Below are 22,765 nucleotides of genomic sequence, written 5' to 3'. Positions count from 1 at the left end.
TAATCAATTAGCATGCTGTGCATTTTACAATTGAAACAGAGCTGTAGCCATTGGGACAAGCTCGCTGTCACTCCAGAGAACCACCAGAAAATGCTTTAATTGTATTTGCAGCTCGGGGACTGGCCCGCCTTTGGCGATCGCTGGTTGGCTCCTTTCAAGAGCGCTTCCATTTGCCGTTCTCCTATTGGCTGAGAGAGCTTTCTGTTTTGGTAGCCTGCCAGATGCCGTCTGCGAGGGGAGGGAGCCGTCTGCCTTCCGCTTTGGGCAGAAGGATAGACACACAATGAGTAGACGAGGCTGGGTAGAAGCTCCACTAACGCCGCTGTAAATATATCCATCATTCACTGAGGCCAGAGAAACATGGAGAACCAGGTAGAGTGGCTTTTGTGTCTCCCGATGCTATATGAACTTTTCAGGCTGTAAATGGCAGCAGGCTAAGCGCTGGCTGGTCAGGAATGAATCCTCTGTTCTGCTAGCCAGAAGAAAAAAATGCTCCTGCTGCTAATGAACTCGTAGTTGTTTGGCTCTGGAGCTATGCTAGCTGGGCACTCATACATCGGTATTTACCGCTAGCTGAGCTCAGTCTACTACACCATTCAGTCAGTACCGCTGCATAGCTCTAGCCACAGCCAGGCACACAAAGAGAGCTACAGCTACTGCTTTGCTGGCTTTAAACAGCACATGCACAACATTAAACAGCACGAAGACCAGTCTCAAGTCGAGGTTTTGTACCGCCGAGCTAAGCTAATCTACCTATGAGGACAGTGTCGGCCGTTGGCTAAAAGCTAAGGAGTCGCTACAAGGCGCCGGGAGAGAGAAACCTGGAGAGGCGGGTGTTGTCTCCAGTGCCAGCGGCCTGAAACCTTAACATACAAAGCAAATAAAACCAGCAATCTGCGTACATCATGCAGTGTCTGCATTATTTGCCAGCACTTGGTTAATGTTTAATGGTCATCACCTTCGTGTGGCATGGTGAAAAACTGACAGGCTCCGTGTGTGGCAAATGTTGAGTCCAGTAAAGATTTGCTGCTTATTATAAAGCAGAGAATCCTCAGTATAAAACATAATTTTAAAGGCTGTTCTGTGAACTTTGTGATCTTGCAGTGTCGTGCCTCGACATTTTGTGCAATCCACATATAAATTTGCGCAGTTCAAATTTATGACACCATAAAAAGGTACCTAATTTATTTCACAGAAACAGAAAAGGGGCTAAACCAAATTACATATCTGCTAACTGTAAAGTAGATGCTGCTGAATGGGTTACTCTCAAAATGCCTGAGGCTATTCAGGACTTATTTCAGATGGCTAGGCCACACACACCCATGGAAAGTGGCTCAGCCACTTTCTTGGAACGGGTCTCCGCTCAGCTTTGGCCCCTTTGAAGTTTTAGTGCATCCAGAGGAAGTCTCCTGCTACAAGTTAAATGCTTTCTCTAGCTGTACTTGTGCTACGCATGTTACCTTTGTTACATAGGCAAGATTTGCAAATAGCTTTTCCAAACACTTTACACAAATATCACACGCACTGGCATTTCATGTGTACACATTCAAATTCTACCTTGATCAAGGGCACACCGATGTCATTTTGTAGTGTGTTCCCATTGAACGGAGTTGCTTTGTTCCTAAAAGTGTTTGTAGTGAGTATGTCTGGCCTCACTGATCCAAATGCACTTCAGAACACTGAGATATATTTGCAAGGTTGTTGGACTAGATCTCATTAGGTTTAAATTGCTCTTTCAGACTCAGAGAAGGATCAAGTTTAGACTAAAAATGGGGAATTCAATTTATTGCATAGTCCAACATCATGACATTAGCAGCGGGATAGCAGCTTGATTAGTCATACAGCTTTCTGTGTGGACAGCAAAGGAGCCTCTTTTTTTTTTCTCTTCTCTCGTGCTCTGATCTTTGTGGTATGAACGCTGCAGTTGAGATGACAGGATGAGTGGTCGTGCAGCTTTTCATAATCCTCACACGCTCGTTCGCACACCCTATTTCCAATGCTCACTTGTTTTCTTTGGGTGCTGCAGATAGGCTATTTGTGACTCCCCTGTGGCTCCCAGGGATTGACCATTTTCCAGTACAAGTAACTGTTTCACCTCTATCCACGTTATCTCGTAGATTGTGCGGTACGGGGAAAGAGTTCAGCATCCCCACAAGACAACTGGTGTCGCGCGCTTGTTCGTCCCCTTTCAGGCAAACTTTCTGACTTTTATTTTAATCGTTCATTTGCTGGAAGAGATTAACACGGTCATGAGGGGTGTTATTTACATGGCAGCTGGGAGTTCATTGTTTTCATGGGAGCCTGTGTGTCTGCCAAAATTTGTATTTCCCCTCAATTGAAGCACTGTGTGAGTGAAAGAGAGAGGGGGCATGCACGCATCATTTCAATATCGGTGGCTTTGTGTTATTTATTTTTTTTATCCCATGCTTTGGCTTTGATGGAAGTTAGCTGAATAACTGTGTCTCCACACGCCTGTTTGCCCAGCTTATTTTAGTAGAACTAAACTGTTTGACACTCTGGTTCCTGTGTATCTGCACCAGTGTTGAGTTCATTTCGTGTCTTCATAATTCTGGCTTCTTGTTGTCATAAAGTTTAAACTGTTTAAATATTAGAGGAATTTTTTCCTTCTTTTTTTGTATATTCAAAATCATCTTGAATGTTGTGGTGAAATTTTCGTTGCTTCTGATTTGGTTTGGGACTGCTCATAGAGAGGAACATCTGAATATGTCACCTTAGATTTGGAAATGTGTAGACGACAGAGATTTAATAGCTTAATTTATCAATTAACAACTGAAGAAAATAAATCTATAAACTAACTGATAATAAAAATAGATGTTAATTGTAAACTTTCCTGCAACTGCACCAACAAAATGTGTTTAATGGAAGAGTACACTTCTTGTTTCATCGTGTTACGGCGTTATCAATAAATCGGCCGATTGTTTTCTTAAATGATGAGTCTGAAAATGATCCAGTCTAATAATCAAGGTAGTGGTGTCAGATGACTTGCAATGTTCAGCCATCACCCCACAAAAATATTCAGTTTATTGTCAAAACAAATGAGAAAATATTTCTCAATTCAGAAGGTGAAACGGGAGAATATTGATATGGACTCGAAAATGTTTTGATTGATCTTTTTAGTCATCAAAAACTTGCACTCATTTTCTGACTATCAGCTAATTAACTGCTTACCTCGGGACGGGGTTCTCTGTCTCGTTCTCTTAATTCGTTTCATTATTATTATATTGCACGCACTCCTGGAGCCAATTGCTTTTTTTCTGTCAATTTTTTTCTGCTTAAAAATTGTGAGAAGAGATTTTTTCCTCTGATTCTTCATTTTGCTAAAGGATCAATCATAATATCAGAGAATGAAGAAATCCTCAAATTCCCTTGTTTTAGTTTTTATTTATATTTAAATGTTTTTAAACTTTACCTGTTACTGAAATCACTTAATATTAGCGCTCATTCTTTTTTGTGTGTTTCTGAAGCACAATCAGCATCTTCCTCTTTGGCTCGTTGTCATCCTGATTTTTATGTTTGCTTATCACAACCCTGATTTTTTTTTTAAATTTTTTTTTTTTAAACCAGCTCCTCGGGGGGAGGGGGGGCACTGATGATTGGAGGGAGTCCATGGCGGCTCGCTGTGGGTGTGGTGGAGTCTGGAGTTTAAGGGCATTACTGCCACAGAATGGCCGGGCAGAGCGCCAGGCGGGGAGGTGTATGTGCATGCCTGTTTGTGTGTGCGTGTTTGTGTGCGTTCGTGCTGGGGAGTGCCAGACCAGCTCATCTCAATCCTGTCCCCTCTAATCCCCCCGCTCGGTCCCAGCTCACGAGCTCCTCGGTGCAGGGGCCAAATCCCCACATTCTTCAGTCCTCCCCTGGACATAAAGTGCCTTTCTGTCCCCCGCCCGCCTCCACCCCTCGCTTCCCCTCCTGCGCTCTATCTCCACCAGCGCTGTGTCACTTGCGTGGCCCGCTGCTGTCATTGTTCTTGGCAGACAGTTGTGGCCCAACAACGCGACCCTCTTCTGGACAAACCTTTTGAGATTGTTCTGCTCGGGCACCTAATCACTCCCATTCCACTGGGAGCGTCCCTGCATGAGTCCGGCTTTGTTTCTGTCCGGCCCCTTTCCACTCGAGTGTCGAGTCCTAACACTCGAGAGATTCAGAGGTTTTGTTCAAGGTGGAATCGCGACCCAATGAATAATTGCTCCGTGGATTAATCTTACAACTGGCTTTGCTTATGTTTATTTCATAAGCTACCTCAGCTTGGAAGGTGTCTTTGCTGCTGTAATTTGTCACTGCCAGGGACCGGGATGCAGCCAATAGCACGGGGCTTTGACTTACAGTCATTATCGATTGTAATGCAGTTGATAATTGACTTAAAATCTGTAGACAGTTGTTATGATTAATAGCCGACTCTATAAAACAACTGAAGTAAAGGTAAGCGGGTTTGTTTAAAGGTCACGGTGACGTCATCGCCCCAAAAATGAAAGATTTCCAGTTTTAATCGTATTTAATGGTTTTGCAGTTGGATGCAATGTTTTCAGGCCCAAAGCAAAAGCTGTTGTTTAGCCAAGTGTCGGAAACCCAGAGATTCATTATGATGTTACAGAAACATGGGAACAGCACAGAGGAGAGATGGCCGACAAAGTCTGGCTGTAGTTGTTAAACTGACTGAAAATCTTTGCTGTGTTCAGTGATGCTGAGTTTTATTAAGCTATTAAACTATTTGTTAGTAAAATATAAAAATGAATGAACTATTCCATTAGTATTTATTTCCTCTTTATTTGCTAGCAGGGTACTTTAGTGTAAGCTAGTACTGAATGATGTTAAAGGCAAAAAAATCTGAGTATGTCAAACCAACTTAAAACTGTGTGAGCTGTTTTTGTTTTCTTCTTCTTAATCATTAATCGAGCAGTTTAGCAGTTAGCACATTCACCTTGCATGTGAAAAAAAAAAAGTGTGGTTTGAGTCTGGGAGGCTACACAAACCCAGCCTCAGGGGTCACGACCTTAGTGCCTGTCCCAAGCCTGGATAAATGGGAGGACTGGATCAGGAAGGTCATTCGGTGTAAATCAGGCCCAATCACACATGCAGATGTCTCTCTGTGGTGATACGTTCAGAAATAAAGGTGCTGCCAAAAGCACCTTCTCCTTTATCATAAATCTGTGATATCAATCCTTAGAAACCCCCTGCCTCAGATCTAATGCAAAGAAGGGCGTTCCTTTCATCCTCAGATCTTTCTTCATAAGAACAGATAAACTACCGCAGATTTGTTTTAAAATTAATTTTAATTTGTGGGTCACATAGTGGTGCATTTAATGCTGTCACCTCCTGAGTTTGAACCCCCGGCCGGCTGGGGGTCTTTCTGTGTGGAGCATGTACCCGTGTGCCTGCGTAGTCCAAAGACATGCATGATTGGTTAATCAGTGATTCTGAAATAGATGTAAGTGTGATTATGAGTCTGTTATCTCTGCAATAGACTGTCGAGGGCGTACTGGACAGCGGTTAAGAAATATGGATGGACGGACAGATATTATTTGAATTGGCCTCACTTTTCCAGCACAGATGACATTTAACAAGCTTCTTAAATGAGTTAGGTCCAAATCAAAAGATGGTTAGTCCTCTAACAAGACAATGGAAAATGTCTGCTCAGCGTTTATGTATTTATTTTTTCACCTTTTCGCTGACTCCGAAAACCGAAAACAAGAAAGTTGCATAGAAAATAAAGTGCTGATTATTAGTTGGTTGCAAACTAGGAGGTTTATCCTGTCTGTGTCCTGTGTTGTATAGATTTAAAGCCCCTTGACTTTGGCTGATGAATAAAAACTGACCTGAGTGACAGTATTGCCTGGAAATGTAGGCAGAAGCCAGTAAAGTTCAGGTTGCTTTCGTCCCATAAAAATCTCAAGGGATTAATTTTCTGTGCTTTTCTCGCTTCTACGTGACAAAATGTCAGTATGAGTTTCTCAATCTCTTAAATCTGTGTTGTTTTTTTTTTTTTTTTTTTTACAATACCTGAAATTATGGTTTTGCTCCCATGCCACAGCCTGTCCTTTATCCCGTCTTCCTTCTCTCACCCCAACCAATCACAGCAGATGGCTCCGCCCCTCCCTGAACCTGGTTCTGCCGGAGGTTTCTTCCTGTTAAAAGGGAGTTTTTCCTTCCCACTGTCGCCAAAGTGCTTGCTCATAGGTGGTCACATGATTGTTGGGTTTTTCTTTGTATCTATTATTGTAGGATCTACTGTACAATATAAAGCGCCTTGAGGCGACTGTTGTTGTGATTTGGCGCTGTGTAAATAAAACTGAATTGAACGCCTTCATTCTTGGTATTTAAAGTACTCTGTCTCTTTTCAGTGCACTGTGCAGGTAAAACTAGAGTTGGGCCACCGAGCTCAGCTAAGGAAGAAGGTGACATCAGAAGGCTTCACCCACGACTGGATGGTGTTTGTCCGAGGCCCAGAGACTGGTGACATCCAGCACTTTGTAGAGAAGGTTGTCTTCCGCCTGCACGAGAGCTTCCCCAAACCCAAGAGAGGTAGGACAGAGCAATAACGACATGTAAACATTCACACAACCACACATTTTCATTCTCTGCCAGTTTATTTTAAAATCCCACACAGTGAAAACAGCCGGTGATTTAAAAGAAAAGGCACCGAATCTTTGAGAGGGAAACAGTTTTGTTTTTCACTCCTTTTTGTGATTTTATACAGATGACACATTTCTTCCTGTTACATATGACACGTGAGAAATTGATCAGATTTCTAAATGTTGAAATGAGGTTGTTTGTTGGAGGTCAGAGTGAGGGCAGGCAGCACAAAGATAAACTGTACCGCTGTGACAGCCCAGTAGGAATATTGTTGTAATTTTCTCTTTACGCCAATTATGAGTCCACTATCATTTAATGCTAAAAACACGCAATCCTATCAGAATAAAAGCATGCTTCTCACTAGTTTGTGCCGCCGTTTTGTTTTTGCATCCCTTTAAATTAAGTAATGTGAAAATATCCGGGCATATTGTGACCTCGACAGAGTTTGTTACAGTCGGTGGATTATTTATTTTCTTTATTGGGGGTTAAAAAACATATTTGTCTCTCTGCAGTATGCAAGGAGCCTCCGTACAAAGTGGAGGAGTCGGGCTACGCAGGTTTCCTCATGCCTATTGAGGTTTACTTCAAGAACAAGGTGAGAATACCTGAATGCATTAGAAAATGTTAGTTTTTCTAAAAGTTCATTTTTACACGTGGCTGAGCTAAAATGGTTAAAACAGGAAAAAGCAGAGAGAAAAATCTGTGATGCTCTGCAGAGATCTGCAGGAAAACTGGGGGGGAGGTAAAAAAATCACTGACCGCTGCAAATAACGACACAATCACCTCCCTTAGAGATGCATCTCAGTCTGAATGGGACTTAAGGCTGCCTTTACACTCTCACAGGAATGCAGCATATAAGGAGAAATCAGGCTTTTCCAGCAATACTCATGTTAATCTGGTTAACTCCTTAACTTGATAGAGAAAACTGGGTTTCCCTTTTACTTGATGTGAACGTAATCAAGTTACCGTCTAAACCAGGAGTAATGCAATTACTTGTGGCCGTATAAAGGCAGTGATGGTTCAGAACCTCTGGTGGAAAAATATGTACACTATAAATCAGAAGTATCAGCTCTCAATGATCACATAATTGACTAATTAAAGGCTGGGCTACTTTCTATCCTCTTATGGAAAATCTAAGGTAGACGTTAGAAAGATTAGACTGGAAGCAGAGCCCCCCAAAGCTGAGTAACCAGTGATTACTGGCAAGCAATTATCAAACCTGTAGTTTATTAAACTAAGTTAAGTACGCCTGTGATTTCCACTTAGATCGGCTGCACACGCGTGATTATAAGATGAGCCATTCTGGACTTGTTAGCCGTGTCTTTCTGCACGTCTAGATCATGGCTCCACATGACAAAGTGTTGCTGGAGGATTTGAAGTCATCATGAGATGAAAGCTTTTAATCAATAGTTCTATTAAAGAGCCTCAGGACAGCTAATCAGATCAGATTTGTGGTGGCTGTCCTCTTAAAATGGCATCATGGGTGCTCTGAGAGTTTGCACAGATCCGACTTGCAAAAGACCTGCATATAAACAACATGTCATAAAAACTGCCAAAATAGCCTTTGCATGAAGAGAGATGCGGGGAATATTTGGAGCACTAGATAAATTTGTTCGGTCATATCTAGAACCACAGTGTGTGCACTCTGACTGAAGCGTGGGCTGGGCGTGTGATTACAGGTGACTGCACAAGTGCAAAGGCGTTAGGAAGGTGACGTTTATGGATGGTATTATTATTTGCTGCAGACGTACCAAAACACTGGCTGGATGACTCTCGGCCTCCAGGAGCTCGTAAGAAGGAATATCCCCGATGGCGATGCAGAGCCTGCTCTCAGAGTACCCGAGTGTGCTAGCTGACACTTTTAAAATATTTTACAGGGAAAAGCAACGATGTCTTTAAAGGCAGGCAAAAAGTAACTAGAGTAATGAAAGGTGTGCTGACATCTGGTGCATTGAATCCCGTTTGTTGTGGCTCCATTTGTGATATAGTAACTCGAAACTGTCGGTTTTTAATTTGACATAAGGGCAGATATCTTACTCTTGTACTTTAAAGTAATGCGATTACCTGAATGTTAAATGATTCAAATCTGTAGCACCTTAAAGTGATGTTGCAGCAGAGTGCGCTCCTGTGGTAAGCCGTGTTATAGGATCCGTTTCACTTTAGGAGAAATGCTCGTATGCAGTCCTGTGTTAGTGAAAGGCTCGTCTGGTGTGGAAACAGTTGTTTCTATTAGTCACAGCACTGGCATCTTTATGTCAGCCATTGAGAAGAACGATGGAGGAACCGCTCTGCTTGCATTACGATACAGGGCCTGTGCACATTAGTGTGCCATCATCTTCTGTAGTCCTTTGTAATGTTAAACCTTTCAACTGCTTCCAAAATTGCAACATCCTCCTTTTAAGTGCGAGTAGCTTCTGTAAACAATGAGACGAATCTGTCAGGATAATCCAGAAAAGACTTGAAGGAAAGTGAAGAGGAAAGTAAATATTAGCGACCATTAAGCCATCATCGCGGTTACTTAAAAAACTTTATTTATAAAGTCTTTGAAGAGTGACCTAATGCATGTGCCTGTGTCGCTCCGCTCCGCCGCTGTACAGCTTCCCTCAGGAATGTTTCTTATCAGTGCTCCAGCTCCAGCATTGTCTCTGTTCTGTTGACTTTCCGGGTTGACGGTGCAGTCATTCAGCTTTTATTGTGCGTTGTGAAATGTCTATGACTGAGTGCCACACGTGCTGTGTAAGGACTTTTAAAACCTTCATTCTTCTCCCTGTTCAGGAGGAGCCCAAAAAAGTGTGTTTCAACTACGACCTTTTCCTTAACTTGGAGGGCAACCCACCAGTCAACCACCTGCGCTGTGAGAAGCTCACCTTCAACAACCCCACCAAAGAATTCAGGAGAAAGCTGATCAAAGCTGGAGGGGTGAGGCTGCCTGACACTTTGGCTCGTAGCCAGGCTGACTGACTGAGAGCTAAATGGCTGATCAAAGTGAATATCAGACGCTAATAGTAGCGAGTGCGGCACACTGTATTTTAGCGTTAACGTGGGAGTTGTTGGCTCGAAGTGTTTTTTTCCCTGTTCTCGACTCCCATTTTAATCCTTTAAGAGCCGCAGATAACCCGCATTGAGGAGATCACTTAAAGTCTTAAAAAGCATTGATTTATTTTAAAAAGGGGTCTTAGAAGGAATTAAACCCTGAGATTTCACTTTGAAAAGTATGTTTCTTCTTCTTTGTGCTCTTTTTGTGTGTGTGTGTGTGTGTGAGAGAGATCGGGAGCTGCTGGGATGTTACACACTCCTTTGCCCGAACGCTAAATAGGGGATTGTGTGAACACGAGGACGCTGAATCGGTTTAGTCAGCACTGCGGCTGATAAATAAGAAAGTGTGACTTTTATCAAAACCTTGTGTAAACTTAAATAATCCACATATGCTGTAAATTGTTACGTTGTTACATTATTTAAATCAATTCTATAATTTGAAAATGCTGCAGTGTTACTGATCAAATAGCTTTTGACTCTTATGTCCCTGCTGTTTCCCCCTTTGGCTAATGAAGGGATTTTTATACAGTTTAAAAATATCTTTAATTTGGCTGAATAATGTGATCCTGTTTAGGTGACCTCACGTCAGAGATTCATTTTAACCTCCTAAGAACCGAACTCTTTCATAGCATTTTTAATTTCTTTTTGCTGTTTGGGCTGATTGAGACCTGATGGATGTAAAAACAAAGAATTACATGATTATTTTTTATTTATTTACCTGATTTTTGTTTCTGCATATTTAAAATTGTGTCCTAGGACAGTGGTGTCAAACTCCAGGCCTCAAGGGCCGGAGTCCTGCAGGTTTTAGATGTGTCCTTGATCCAACACAGCTGATTTAAATGTCTAAATGACCTCCTCCACATGTCTTGAAGTTCTCCAGAGGCCTGATAATGAACTAATCATGTGATTCAGGTGTGTCGACCCAGGGTGAGATCTAAAACCTGCAGGACCCTGGCCCTCGAGGCCTGGAGTTGGACACCCCTGTCCTAGGAGGTTAATGTAACTCCATGGTGTAGATGTGTAAATGCTGTAGTAGCCATTAACCTCCGAGCCCAGAGTAGCTGTACATTTAAGGTGCTGCACACTATGAACACTCAGTTCATTGGAAATTGATCAAACTTGAGCTGCAGGAAGTGAGGACAGTCTTTATCAGCTTTGCTTTTCGCTGTTTCTGTATCTCGGCTGCTGCAGCGCGTCTTCCTCAGTATATGCTTTAATACATTTTTATTTGCACATAAAATAAAATTCATCTATGATACATTTCTTATCTTTTATACTGATTCGGTTTGATTTTCTTTCCAAACTCACGTATAAAGCCCACTTATAAATCTATCGGGGAAAATGAACATGTGTTTTGCTTCAGTTCTCAGAGCTTGCACCTATTAAAGCCTCTTTTTTTGAATTTCAGGTGTTGGTGGTCCCCGAGGGGGCGGAGGCCATGTCAAGGCCAAGCCCAGACTACCCCATGCTCCCCACCATCCCCCTCTCTGCCTTCTCAGACCCCAAGAAGACCAAGACCTCTCACGTGTCAAAGGTTGGTGAAGAAATGATCCCGCTAGACCGTTTTATTTTCTCTTTGCACCTCTCTCATTCATCTTAAATTTATAATCGGCTTTATTGGTCAACTCCAACGATTGCATTTTCTAAAAACACACACACTGTCTGGGTAAAAGACATTAACAAAATCATTAAATCAGCCTTCAAAACAGCCTGACTCAGACTTCTAATCACTACCAGCTGTTTTTGAGCATCTGTATGCAGAATTACTCAGCCTGCCAGGAAAGGAGGGATATCAGAAGAAAACGGGAAACTGATCCCTTTACGTTTACTCTGCCAGCTCACAGGCCAGCACAGAACTGACCTGGTACGGTCTTTCTTAAAAGTGGGGCAGGAGATTGTCTTTCTAAGTCTATTCCTTCTCTCTTGATAAAATAAGGAGCTGATAAAGCGATAACAGGCCCCTGTGTTCTTCTCGTACGCAGTCATTTGTTAAAGCCTCACCATTGTGGCACGCGTGCAAACGAATGTCCGTCTCTTTATTTCGACATAGAAATGCACGTTTCATCAGTCCCATGATTATCGTGGCATGAGTGGATGTTTGCTGAGCACCAGCTCGAGCTGGAATGGTTTCATCCAGCTGTGTCCATCTGCTGACACGGAAAAACTCGGCGCAGGAAGTCTCCGAAGACGCACTTTTTCTCCAGTTTTTTAACAGTATGATAAAAGCTCTAATGTGTGCATCAACTTTAATAGTGTCACTTTGAAAAAGCTGTAAAACTGTTTGCTGATAAGTGGGCGCTGCCTGCCAGAGCTCTATTAAAAGCCGCTCTGGTGACTCTGTGGCGCGTTTGTTTGCACATTTGCATTTTTATGCCTCCGTGCCAGTGACAGCTGTGGCTGAGGAAATATGCTTCGGGGTTGACGATGTGTTTTTCTGCCCCATTCTCACGACCGATGTCTCAGCAGCTCTTTGAGGAAAATTATTCACGTTTGGCACAAACTCAGGAATTGGTTAGTATCTGCTGGTCAGAGTCACTTATACACCTTTTCGGTTATTTGTTGAGATCAGACAGAAATGTCAGCTTGTTGCACTCGGACTGGTTTTTCCTTCACCACTCAGTAGTGATGAACTTATGTGGGGTCAGAAGTTTGAAAGAAACCTGAAAATTATCACCTTAAAACCGATGGCTTGACCAATGATCCCATGAACTCGCTCTGCTTGGCGCGCCCAGTGCCCACTAAGTATTTCAGCAGCACCTGACGATACGCAGCACTGTTGAGGTTGTTGAGACCTGTCTCTCACCTCCTCTCTCTTCATACTTTGCTTCCTACTCTATAAAATTATTAATAAACTTGGTCTGAGAATTGTTAGGATTTTGCAGTGCACGACAGTCTTCTACTGAAGACTGCTGTACGGTGTAAAAGTGTGACGTCAACGGTAACGCCATCTGCAATTGGTCTTGCAGGGAGCAACCTAAACAAGTAGAAACCCTGCTAAAGGTGGTCCAGAGCTGCACGAGTCAAACCTGGAAATGTTGGAGGTTGTGGGGGGCGGCGGCTAATGTTGTTTCCGAAGCTCACTAGAAACGGAGCCATCGTTGATTTTCCGTACGCTTCGTCTGCTGCGACAAATCACGTATCACATTTGTCCAGCACCATCAATACGTTTCAGTGCGTTTCACGCTAATCGGATTCCAGCGACGCTAACGACATTCCCATCAGCAGCAGCTCCACATAGCCTTGCTTATTAACAGTTATAACTAGCTAATAGAATCAGCTAAGATCTCGAGCCTATTAAAGACCAAGATGCTGGGACTGGAACTGAGGATGTCCTCATTCAGCTCTGAGCGATGGTGAACTTCATACAGCTGTTAGGCAGATGTTATTCTGTTTACTAATTACTGAGACAGTCACATGTAATGTGATTACATGCCAGACTGGAAAGGCTTGATTTGGGAATCTTGGGAGGACACGGTGCGTTTGTACTCGAGGCAGCTGAGCTGATATTCTGTTTGTGGCGGTTTGAGCCAAATAGGAGAAGAGTCGATGATGATGATGATGATGATGTTGTTTCTCTCTCTAGGAACCCAGCAAAGAAGGAAGTGGAGGCAGCAGCAAAGGACCCAAACCACACAAGTTAACCAAGGAGCACCGAGAGCGGCCACGCAAGGACTCTGAGAGCAAAGCTGCTTCAAAAGGAGACAACGATAGAGACGGAAGCAGCAAGCCTGGCCGCGATCCTTCCTCTTCCTCGTCTTCAAAAAAGCCGTCAGACATCAAAGTGAAAGATGAAGTAAAGGTCCTCCCCAAGGCGGCCTTCAAGGAGCCTAAAATCACACTGAAGGACTCAAAGATGGAGGGAATGTCTCCGAAAGGAGGGGGGGCCGGTAGCGGCGGAGGAGGCGGGGGAGGAGGTGGCGGAGGGCCGCCGGAGCCCAAAGCACCGGGGAAACGACCGTCCACGGTGGAGTCTCCCAAACCGAGCGCTAAGAAGCAGAAGAAGGCCAGCTCCGAGGGGCCGAAGGGGCCCACCGGCAGCGGGGCCTTCACAGGAACCTCCCCCCGTGTATCGTCCTCGTCCGCAGCAAACCAGTCGTACGCTGAGAAGAAGCCTCCGAAGGAGAAGGGTCGCTGGTTCCCAAGCAAAAACGACACGCAGGAACTGAAAGAGGCCAAGAAACTACAAGACTCAGAAGAGTCGAATTCAGAGGATGAAGCATCGTCAAAATCAGAGGTAGGAGGACGAGACGGTCGCTTCAGTCAAGCTTTGAAACGGGAAAATGTTTGATGTGAAAAATTCGTTAGTTTCTCTTGAACAGACTGAGGTCTTACCCGTCCATTTAAAAGAAAAAACAATGCATCATTACATCGTGAGCCCATCTGATACTCGGTCCCATGAGTGTCGTTGTTGTCTCTTCATGGACTCGTTGATCTCTCCTCCTTCTCTTTACAGCCGTCGGTTCCCTCCAGTCCTTCCACTCAAAGCTCCAGTTCAGATTCCAGTTCAGACTCTGACTTTGAGCCGGGACAGAAACAAGGACAAGGTACGGTTCTGTCAACTACGACCCATTTCACATAAAAATAGAATTTCATTAGATACGATTATTTCATTTAATGAGCAAATTTAGACCTTATACAAATTTTGGGTGCTGAGAATGATGGAAGATGATGGTTTGTGTGACTCGTCGCTCAGGCCCCCTGCGATCCATGGTGGAGGAGATCCAGTCTGAAGAGTCCGATGATGATGACTCCACCTCAGAGGAAGAAACGCCCATCAAAACCAACCCGCCTAACCGCGACTCTCGGTCAGTCCCCCAAAACACATCCACTCTTTGCACTGTCACGCTTTCCTACACAGAAATTAGTGACAGAAACATGCACATCAGTGAAGAAGTCATTATCAGTCAGCTTACATGTATGACACGCTAGTGGGAAAGTCATGGTATGTATGTTAATGCTTGATGTTTCAATTCCATTAAACAAATACTAATGTTTTGGGCTTTTTAATGCTTTTTAAAGTATTTTTATCCTGTAAAAAAGGAGAAATAAAGCGGTGAATATGCACTGTGTCTACGGGAGAATATAAGCTGCACAATATGCATCAAACAAGTCAAAGTTGGAGCGTATTAACTGATCATTTTTCCCTTTTTATAGTTGTGCTGAGTAGCTACATGTGCAAAAAGCGTTACCGTAGTCTAATAACAGGCTGTCATATCTAGACCTGTCTGCCCACCTAACTTTCTCTTGTTGTTAGAAGGCAAATTCTACTCGAGGGTTAACTCTGCTTACAATGGACAGTGCGAGGCCTGTGTGCATGTCATTGACCTCTGACCTCGCCCTGTACCCCTGTCAGACTCAGCCTGGACAGCGAGAGCGACAGCAGCGACGGCTCCCACCGCCCCAGTCGAGACCCCGCCCCGCCCCCACAGAAACACAGCTCCTCCAATAACAAAGTGAGTCACAGACCTCACTCTGCTGCACACTTTATTAACGAGTCGTCTCATTAGAATAATCTCATTACTTGTGTCGTGTGTTTGGTTCGCACTCACTGTGGGACGAGCGGTTTGCAGTACAAGCTGTGAGTTTATTGCTTTTCTGGGGATTTCATTCTGTATGTGTGAGTTTAGTATAGATGTAGACCATAATTCAGGCCGTGTGTTTAAGGGTGATGCTTAAAGCGGTCTGTAGCCATTCACCTGGCTCGCACTTGCATTCCTGCTCCTTTTTTGCAGGTGGTCTCATCACTGCCTCTCTATCAGTATGCCCCCCCCCCCCCCCCCCCCCCCTCTTACCATCTTTTACATTTTTCTGTTGTCTCTGAACTGCAGGTGTCTGTCCGAAAAAGCCCAGATTCCTCGTTTCGCTCGGAGAAGGTGATGAAGAAGGGATACGACAAGGTAGGAAGGGTAAATCAAACTTTTTATGCCTAAACCTCACACACACACGAGGCTTTCAGACAGCGTTCGGGGGCCACATTAATGGATTCAAGATGCAGTAATGACCAGTAAATTCATCCAGCTATGCAGACTGACTCTGGCCTTTGAACCTATAAACACATCTTTCTTCTTTCTTCGTTGATTAAAGTCATGTTTAAGTAGCGTTTGGTAAACTGATCTTTATTTTGTTGGAAGAGTCCAAAACTTCAGTCCCTCTAAACATGTTATGGTGTCAGTCAAAGAGAAATCCATGTCCAGCACCAACAGATTATTGTTTTTGTCTCTTTGAGTTACTAACTTCACGATGTTGATCAGACTCGTGTTTTTCTCATGATGGTAGTTATTTATTTATTGCCCCGGCTGCTGTATCTTTGTGCTTCTTACACCGCTGAAGATTTGGGACCAGATCTTCCAGATGTTGCTCCGTGAAGTATGAGAGTCTAAAACCTGCAAATGCTGCATTTAAAAGCCCCCAAAATCTGGAGAACACATGCGACCCTTTATAGATTCCCCCGTGAAGATTTATTGGCTGAGGTGGTGACTGAACCCCCATCAGCACCTCATTTAGACTAAACGTCTAAAAGCAGAAGAGATTCTTTGTTCCTGCTGTTACCTCCTGCTGGGATCGATTACCACAAAGCTAAGATGGAACATACTGATCGGTTGATAACGACAGAACTGATGCGTCTAGTCTCTGAATCAGTTTGGAGTTCCCAGTTTTCCCAGATGTTCGTCTCGTGTATGTCATGCATGTGTCCTTGTGACTCTAGAGAGATTTTTCTTCTACATCGGGGAGATAATCTCTCTAGAGTCACAATTTTGTGCTGACAGAGTAGGAAGACTCTTAAACACTTTATTATCATTATTATTATTTTTAAACTCCTTGGACTTTATTCTCTCCTCTTTTCCCTCCTGTCCCATGGAGCAGGCCTACACAGAAGAACTGGTGGACCTCCACCGCAGACTGATGGCATTAAGGGAGCGTAACGTCCTGCAGCAGGTGTGTGTTCGTGCCAAAGCTAAATCACCCTGTGATGCTCTGATTCTGTGAGCGTACGGTGCTAACGGTTGCCGTGACGTTAACTGATCTTCCTCTCTCTCAGATCGTCAACCTGATCGAGGAGACGGGCCATTTCAATGTGACCAACACCACCTTTGACTTTGACCTCTTTTCACTGGACGAGTCCACCGTCCGCAAACTACAGAGCTACCTGGAGGCGACCACGTGACAGGAAGTGGAAGCCGGCCCGCGGATGGCGGAGGCGGCCTCGTCGCTGCGTCTGCTCTTTCGAGAGGAGACGGGTAGCTGGATCTGTCGCAGCTCTTTCGTGGGACTGACTGAACCTTCGAACAAGCACACACGAAGACACAACTCCACCACCTACGCTCGACGCCGGGGAGAGAACTGGAGGAGCAGCAGCGGGAGGCGTGGAAGGAGACGCCGGAGCGGCAGAACTCCGTCTGCAGTCAGGATTTTCACTACCCATCTCTCGTCTCGAGTCCGTGCAGTGGTGTGGAATTCACCCCACAACCCCTCCTCCACCCTCCTGCACCCTCATTGCTCCCGCCTCTGCAAACCTAATACTTCCCCCTCCTCCTCTTCCTCCTCTACATGCACACTCCTTACTCGGCAGAACACTCCGATTCTTCCCCCCCACCCCCGTTGTCAGCTGGAGCTCATTTCTCTCTCGACATACTCTTGAGGTGTGTGTGTGTGTGTGTGTGTGTGTGTGTGTGTGTGTGTGTGTGTGTGTGTGTGTGTGTGTGTCCGAGCACTGCTGAGGTTTAAGGGGAGATGTTGTCTTTGTGGTCACTGACTTCTCTCTGTTTGCTTGAACACAAACAGCCAGTTTGATTCTTCCCCCGAGCATACACCAACATATAAAGAATTAAGGTAGCACTTTACTTTATTAGCCACCTGTTTAACATTAATAGGCACATAAACCTCAAACAAATGGATTGTGACACACTATAATGTAGTTGTAAGCAGATGCGTGTTTCCTCGTGTTATCATATTGATCAGAGTTTAGGAGTTAAAGCCCATAAAGACTTTTAGTTCTTCTTGTTTTAAGAGGTTTTCATGCATGAAGCAGTTTTAGGAGCAAAATGACGAGCTTTCATTTTCTTCTTCTCTTGTTTTCCTCTCACACGTTACTCAGAGCAGTAAAAGATTCACTTACTGAAAATACTACTAACGTGGTTTGGGCAAGGGTTGCAGGTGTGATGCCGGCTCAGTCGCGGCGGACGCACCAGAGCGTTAGCTGCTCTGTTTGCACGCGATCTGACACGACGAGAACGTTTTAGAAGAACGCTGCGCACCGGAGAGGTCCGGTCTGATAATTGTGCTCATTACGTGTGACAGCTCTTTGCCACTTGTTTTTCTAAGCCCGGTTTGGGTCTCTGCAGTAAAGATTTGGGGACTGGTCTTTCACTTGAGTTCATTCATTCCCCTCTGTGGCAGTAAAAGATGGCGCACGCGTCTTAGAAACTCCTGTAAATAAAAGCCAGAAAGCCTTTTAGTCCCGACTCTAAGCTACTAACAAAGGCGGCGTCCTGTAGGAGAAAAGGATCATACACTAGACAACCACTGTTATATTTCACTTTTTTTAAAATAGAAATGCGTTTCAGAGTAACATAGTCCCGTTCATGGCATTTTCTTAATGAATTATACTCATCGTCTATCTGAACAGCGGGTGTGAAACCTCATATGTAATTATAGTGTGTTATAAACCAGTTGTTGAGTATTTGCAGTGCTCGCGAATGCTCAGCGTGAGGCTTTAAAGCAAAGCGGTACCGAGATTCACGCACATGTTTGCCTCCCGGGTCCTTCCAGCTTTGAACACTGTACATGAAGACACTGAGACGTGTGCTGTATGTGTGCGTGACTGAGCTTTCTGTCGTCTGAACATCTGAAAGCGTTCTCCTCAGTTCCCCCTCTCCTTCCTCGCACTGAAAGCTGAGCCTTGACCTCCTACCAACAGCGACCCCTCCCTTCGCTCCATCCCTCCACTTCACCCCCCCCTCGTCCACCTCCTCCCTTCTTCCCATATCGGCGTGCATGAAAGGGCTCGACTGCTCGCAGCCGGAGCAGCGGAGGGTCACTCCTGAATTGCCTTTTAAGCGTTGGGTCGGGCACAGTAAGGTGGGGAGAAATGGGGGGAGGGGGGGTTTAAAAAGCCGTGAAAAAGTAGCCATACTTGTCTCCCCGATTCCAAAAATTAAAAAATAAAATAAAATAGGGGCCACGCTTTTTTACATTTTATTTTTCTACAAGTGCATTTTGTGTATTTATTCCCAGAAACCTGTGAGCTATGAATGTATATCGCTTTTACTTTTCTACGGCTAGAAACAGCCCCACTCTAGTGCCTTTTTCCTGCGACTTGCAGTGTGTATATGTGTGTGTGAGTGGGGAGGGGGTGCACTCTGTTAGGCATGCCCACACAGATTGAACCCCACCCCAGCCCCCTCCTCCCCTTGGGGAAACTAGTATTAATTGGAATGCCTGACTATCCAGTATTTTCCTAATAGCTTCCATCCCTGCTTCTCTCCAGTGTCTCTGTAGGCTGTCGCCCCTTTTTATCGATTTCCACTCATCGAGCCCTCTGGGAATTTTCAGAAGGCGGCCAAGATTTTGTTGGCCAGTTTTGGAATTAGGTGTTTTAACGCGTGGTAGTTCCTTCCAGTGCGTGCTGTTCAATAGGCTCCTCCTTCAAGCAGCGTTAAGCGTACCAGCTAACAGCCAAGCGTCCGATATCAAGTCGCCAGGCACTTGAACGGCATCGCTAATAGATGTGAATGCAAGAAAATAAAGACGCTGGTCTTTACATCAGGAATCGGACTGATGGTCTCACAAAGCTGGCTTCTTCTAACTAATCGGATCAGTGACTGTACGCTGCGTGGCTCATTCTCTTTAAAAATGATGGTGATCAACATATTGGCTTTATGCGCTCAACATCTCAAACATTTAAGACATGTTAAAAAATAGTTTATCCCAGAGGTAGTGATATTAGAGACTAGACTGTATTTAGTTTGTTTATTTTAAAGCCAATATTGATAATAAAGGCTTTCAATAATCTGATCTAATTATAATGTAAGTTTATGTTGAGCGGTTTTCATTTTCTTCCCCGTTGCTCTGCGGTGCTTCGAGCCAGATCTTTGGTGTTTGTGAGCCTACTTCAGCTCCGGTAAGCGTGCTAGCCGTGGTGATTTATGCATTAATGATCAGGACCTAGTCAACAGAGTACTTGAACAAAGTCAGAAGTGACAATCATCAGTAACGCCCGCTTTAAAAGTTCATCGGAAAGCACGTCGACTCACTGAAATGGTGTTGAATGATGGAGGTCGACTGCTGTAAACGACGATGAGCTTTTGTGTGGTTGAGAGTACTTTGCACAGTGATTTGAACAATTTAACTCTAATTGAATTGGCAAAAACTATCCTGGCGTGTTTAGTGTGACCGCATTTAACAGACACCATCCCACCAGGTCGGAGAAGCTCCGCCTTCTCCTCCTGCGGTGGACTAAAGGCCAATCATTTGTATGCAATAGTTTTCTTTGCATCAAACCGTACTGTAAAAAGATCATAACACACCAGAGAAGCACAAATGTCGCTTTCTTCACTCTGTGTAATAGAGTCCACTGTAATATCTACTCTTATTTTTAGCTCCTAGTGTTTGATTGTTTTCTCTTTACAGTCTTTGTATTTACTGTATATCGTTTACTTGTTTTTATGTTTTCTCAGACTCTGTCTATGCTCTATATATCTATAACGCTGCTGCAGAAGTTCCCCCTAACGGGATCTTCAGTTTTATCGAACATTAATGACACTACTCTCGATCGTGAGTAGCTTCCTGTTGCGTAATCTGAACAAACGTCTGCTCGACACATTCAGGAGCCAGTTTTGTGAGGCCCAAACGAGTCAGGACTGAGCACGAGTTCTGGACTTATTTGGGGCCTCGATGTTGGTTTTTGTGGCCCCCTTTAGGCTTCACGCTCTCTCAGACACCAGCCCACTGATCTCCTTCCTCGCTTTTTCCTTTTCCTGTGCTTCTGCCCTGACGTTCCGATAGCTTTAATACTTCGCTCTCTCCTTCTGTTGCCTGCCTGGCTCGGCGCCGCACTCCCTCTGCCCTTACCGTAGACGCCTCACGAACACGGACGATGTCTCAAAATCAAAACCGGCATCAACGCCGCCTCATGTGCCCTGCAGTAGCCCCCCTCCCACCCCTCCCTTCTTCCTCCCTCTGCGCCACCTTCATTTTTCCCGAGGTGTGCCTCTGTCAGCAGAACTTCAGGCCCGAGAGTGAATTTTGCAGCCGTGTGAGTGACGATAGTGCATCTTGCCTGCGTGTTTGTCAGCGATGGGAGAGAATTTCCAACGAACAACTTTCCTCTCTGTCCTCTGTGCACCGATGTGGGAACTTGGAAGTCCTAGTTCATGAACTCTGACCTTTGACCGGGCGCTCATTCGGTCCCTTGTGGTCGTGGCGGAGACAGTGAGTTAAGTGGGAGAAGCCCCACTATGTACCCACAGTCAACGTTTTATTTATGGACCTCTGCACTTTTGGCTGTGATGACTTCAGTACTTAAGTAGTTACCTAAACTGTATTTTTAAGGATTTTATACAATATTTACATGCAATACAATATGAATTGAGTTTGTTTTGTTTGCCAACCATTTGTTTCTTATTTAATTGTCTTTTATTTTGGCATGTGTTCTCGCTATTATTCACAAACATGCCTGTCGATCTGTTTTAGGCATAAGATGTTGGGGATGTTCCCTGTAAAAATTAGTTTTTTTGTTTTGTATCATGATTCTGATGACAGCTGAACACCGAGAAGCACGTGTTTGGGCGGGCGGGTGAAAAACAAACAAAACAAAACTGCTGGATGAGCTAAACTTTCACCCTCTGCCCCGAGTACAAATAACTGGACCACAAGGCGGGACGTGAGGAGTCCACACTTTGGTTCAGCAGAAGAAAAACGGTTTGTTTTTCTGTCGTGTCCAGTTTGGGTTTTCTGCACGTTCGTAAATGTGCGCGCCCAAACGTAGACTGTCATCTTCATTTTATTACGTTAGGACAACTTGAGCCTGAGGAAACACAACAAAGAGAAACAAGAGTTGCAAAGTGGGAGGAGATGCTCTGGAAGTTAAAGTGCTATTCATTTTTCCTGGTTTGTTATTTGTTTAAATGTTTGAACCCCTCTCTGGCTTGGATCTGCATAAAACACTGAAAACTGTCTTAAATATTAATATCTGTCTCAGAAGATGTGCTTTAATGAACTGCAACTTGCAGCAAGCAGTAAAGATGACAAGCCTGAGTGATTATCGTTAATGTTGAGGAACATTATAGAAGGGAATGGGAGATAGATGGGAGAAACCCCCCAGCTGTCCCTTCCCTTTGCAACTCTGTGCACAGGGCTGTGAGAGTGGAGCATTTCAGCTGAGTCTATATTATATATAATATGTGTTTAATACAGCAAAGGTAGATTATCTACTGTGTGGATCTTTAGAGGATGAGGAAAAAGCAGCAAAACAAACAAAAAAAAACAGAGAAAATGGTTCATTGATAATGTGTGGAGGTGGGCGGGGCGGGAGGGAGGGGCATGTGCAGACGGGGTGTTTCCTGTGTCAGTGGTTGTCATAATGTGTCTGTGACAAGGGGGCAGGGTTGCCTGTATTTATAAAGGGTTTGATTATTTTTCTTTTAAAGGGGCGGGGCGAGGGAGGGGGGAGGGCGGCGTCTGAATCCATGTACGAGGTCGAAGCGACGAATGGCGGGAAGAACAAATGAACTGGATGGCTGAAGAACAATTTTGGTATTTTTGAAAAAACAAAAAAGGAAAATAACAAGCTTGGCATTACAACGCCACCATGTGGCCGTATGATGCAAGTTGTTAACGAGGACGAAACATGTTATTTTAATGTTATTTTTATGTTCAAATCATATTATTAATAAAGTCATTAAGTACTGTTGTCCCCCCCTCCCCGTGTGTCCGATCCTTGACCGCTGCGTGACCCGCTGCAAGGGTTCGAGTAAAGTTCACGTGACGGTCATCGCAGGCCGCAGGGTTAAAAGGACAAGCAGCAGGCCGGCTCATAATGCTCGTGATGCATTGACCATCTATTGAGGAAATGCGGCTGTAGGGAGGGACAGTTATTGGCGGAGGCCGATCAATAACCCGGGAGGCTGCGTGGACCTTT

General features: G+C 44.4%; 1 protein-coding gene across 2 annotated transcripts; it reads left to right on the top strand.

The window, feature by feature from the left end:
• Nucleotides 1–232: 232 nt before the first annotated feature.
• Nucleotides 233–22,537, top strand: mllt1a (MLLT1 super elongation complex subunit a). Of its 2 annotated transcripts, none has more exons than XM_085387579.1 (12): nucleotides 233–372; nucleotides 6,360–6,540; nucleotides 7,104–7,186; nucleotides 9,367–9,510; nucleotides 11,036–11,161; nucleotides 13,211–13,861; nucleotides 14,081–14,171; nucleotides 14,321–14,432; nucleotides 14,981–15,080; nucleotides 15,456–15,524; nucleotides 16,492–16,563; nucleotides 16,667–22,537. In XM_085387579.1, the coding sequence occupies exons 1-12, from the start codon at nucleotides 361–363 to the stop codon at nucleotides 16,790–16,792; spliced, it is 1,767 nt and encodes a 588-aa protein (XP_085243705.1). In that variant the 5' UTR covers nucleotides 233–360; the 3' UTR covers nucleotides 16,793–22,537. The 2 variants fall into 2 exon arrangements, with proteins under 2 accessions (XP_085243705.1, XP_085243704.1); XM_085387578.1 differs by having other exon boundaries at nucleotides 15,456–15,533.
• Nucleotides 22,538–22,765: the final 228 nt, after the last annotated feature.

The sequence above is a fragment of the Rhamphochromis longiceps genome, linkage group LG17 (genome assembly GCF_057381845.1).
Source record: "Rhamphochromis longiceps isolate RC_006_pf linkage group LG17, R_longiceps_female_GT1.1, whole genome shotgun sequence".
In the NCBI taxonomy this organism is placed as follows: Eukaryota; Metazoa; Chordata; class Actinopteri; order Cichliformes; family Cichlidae; genus Rhamphochromis; species Rhamphochromis longiceps.
This window is presented reverse-complemented; position numbering and strand designations above follow the sequence as displayed.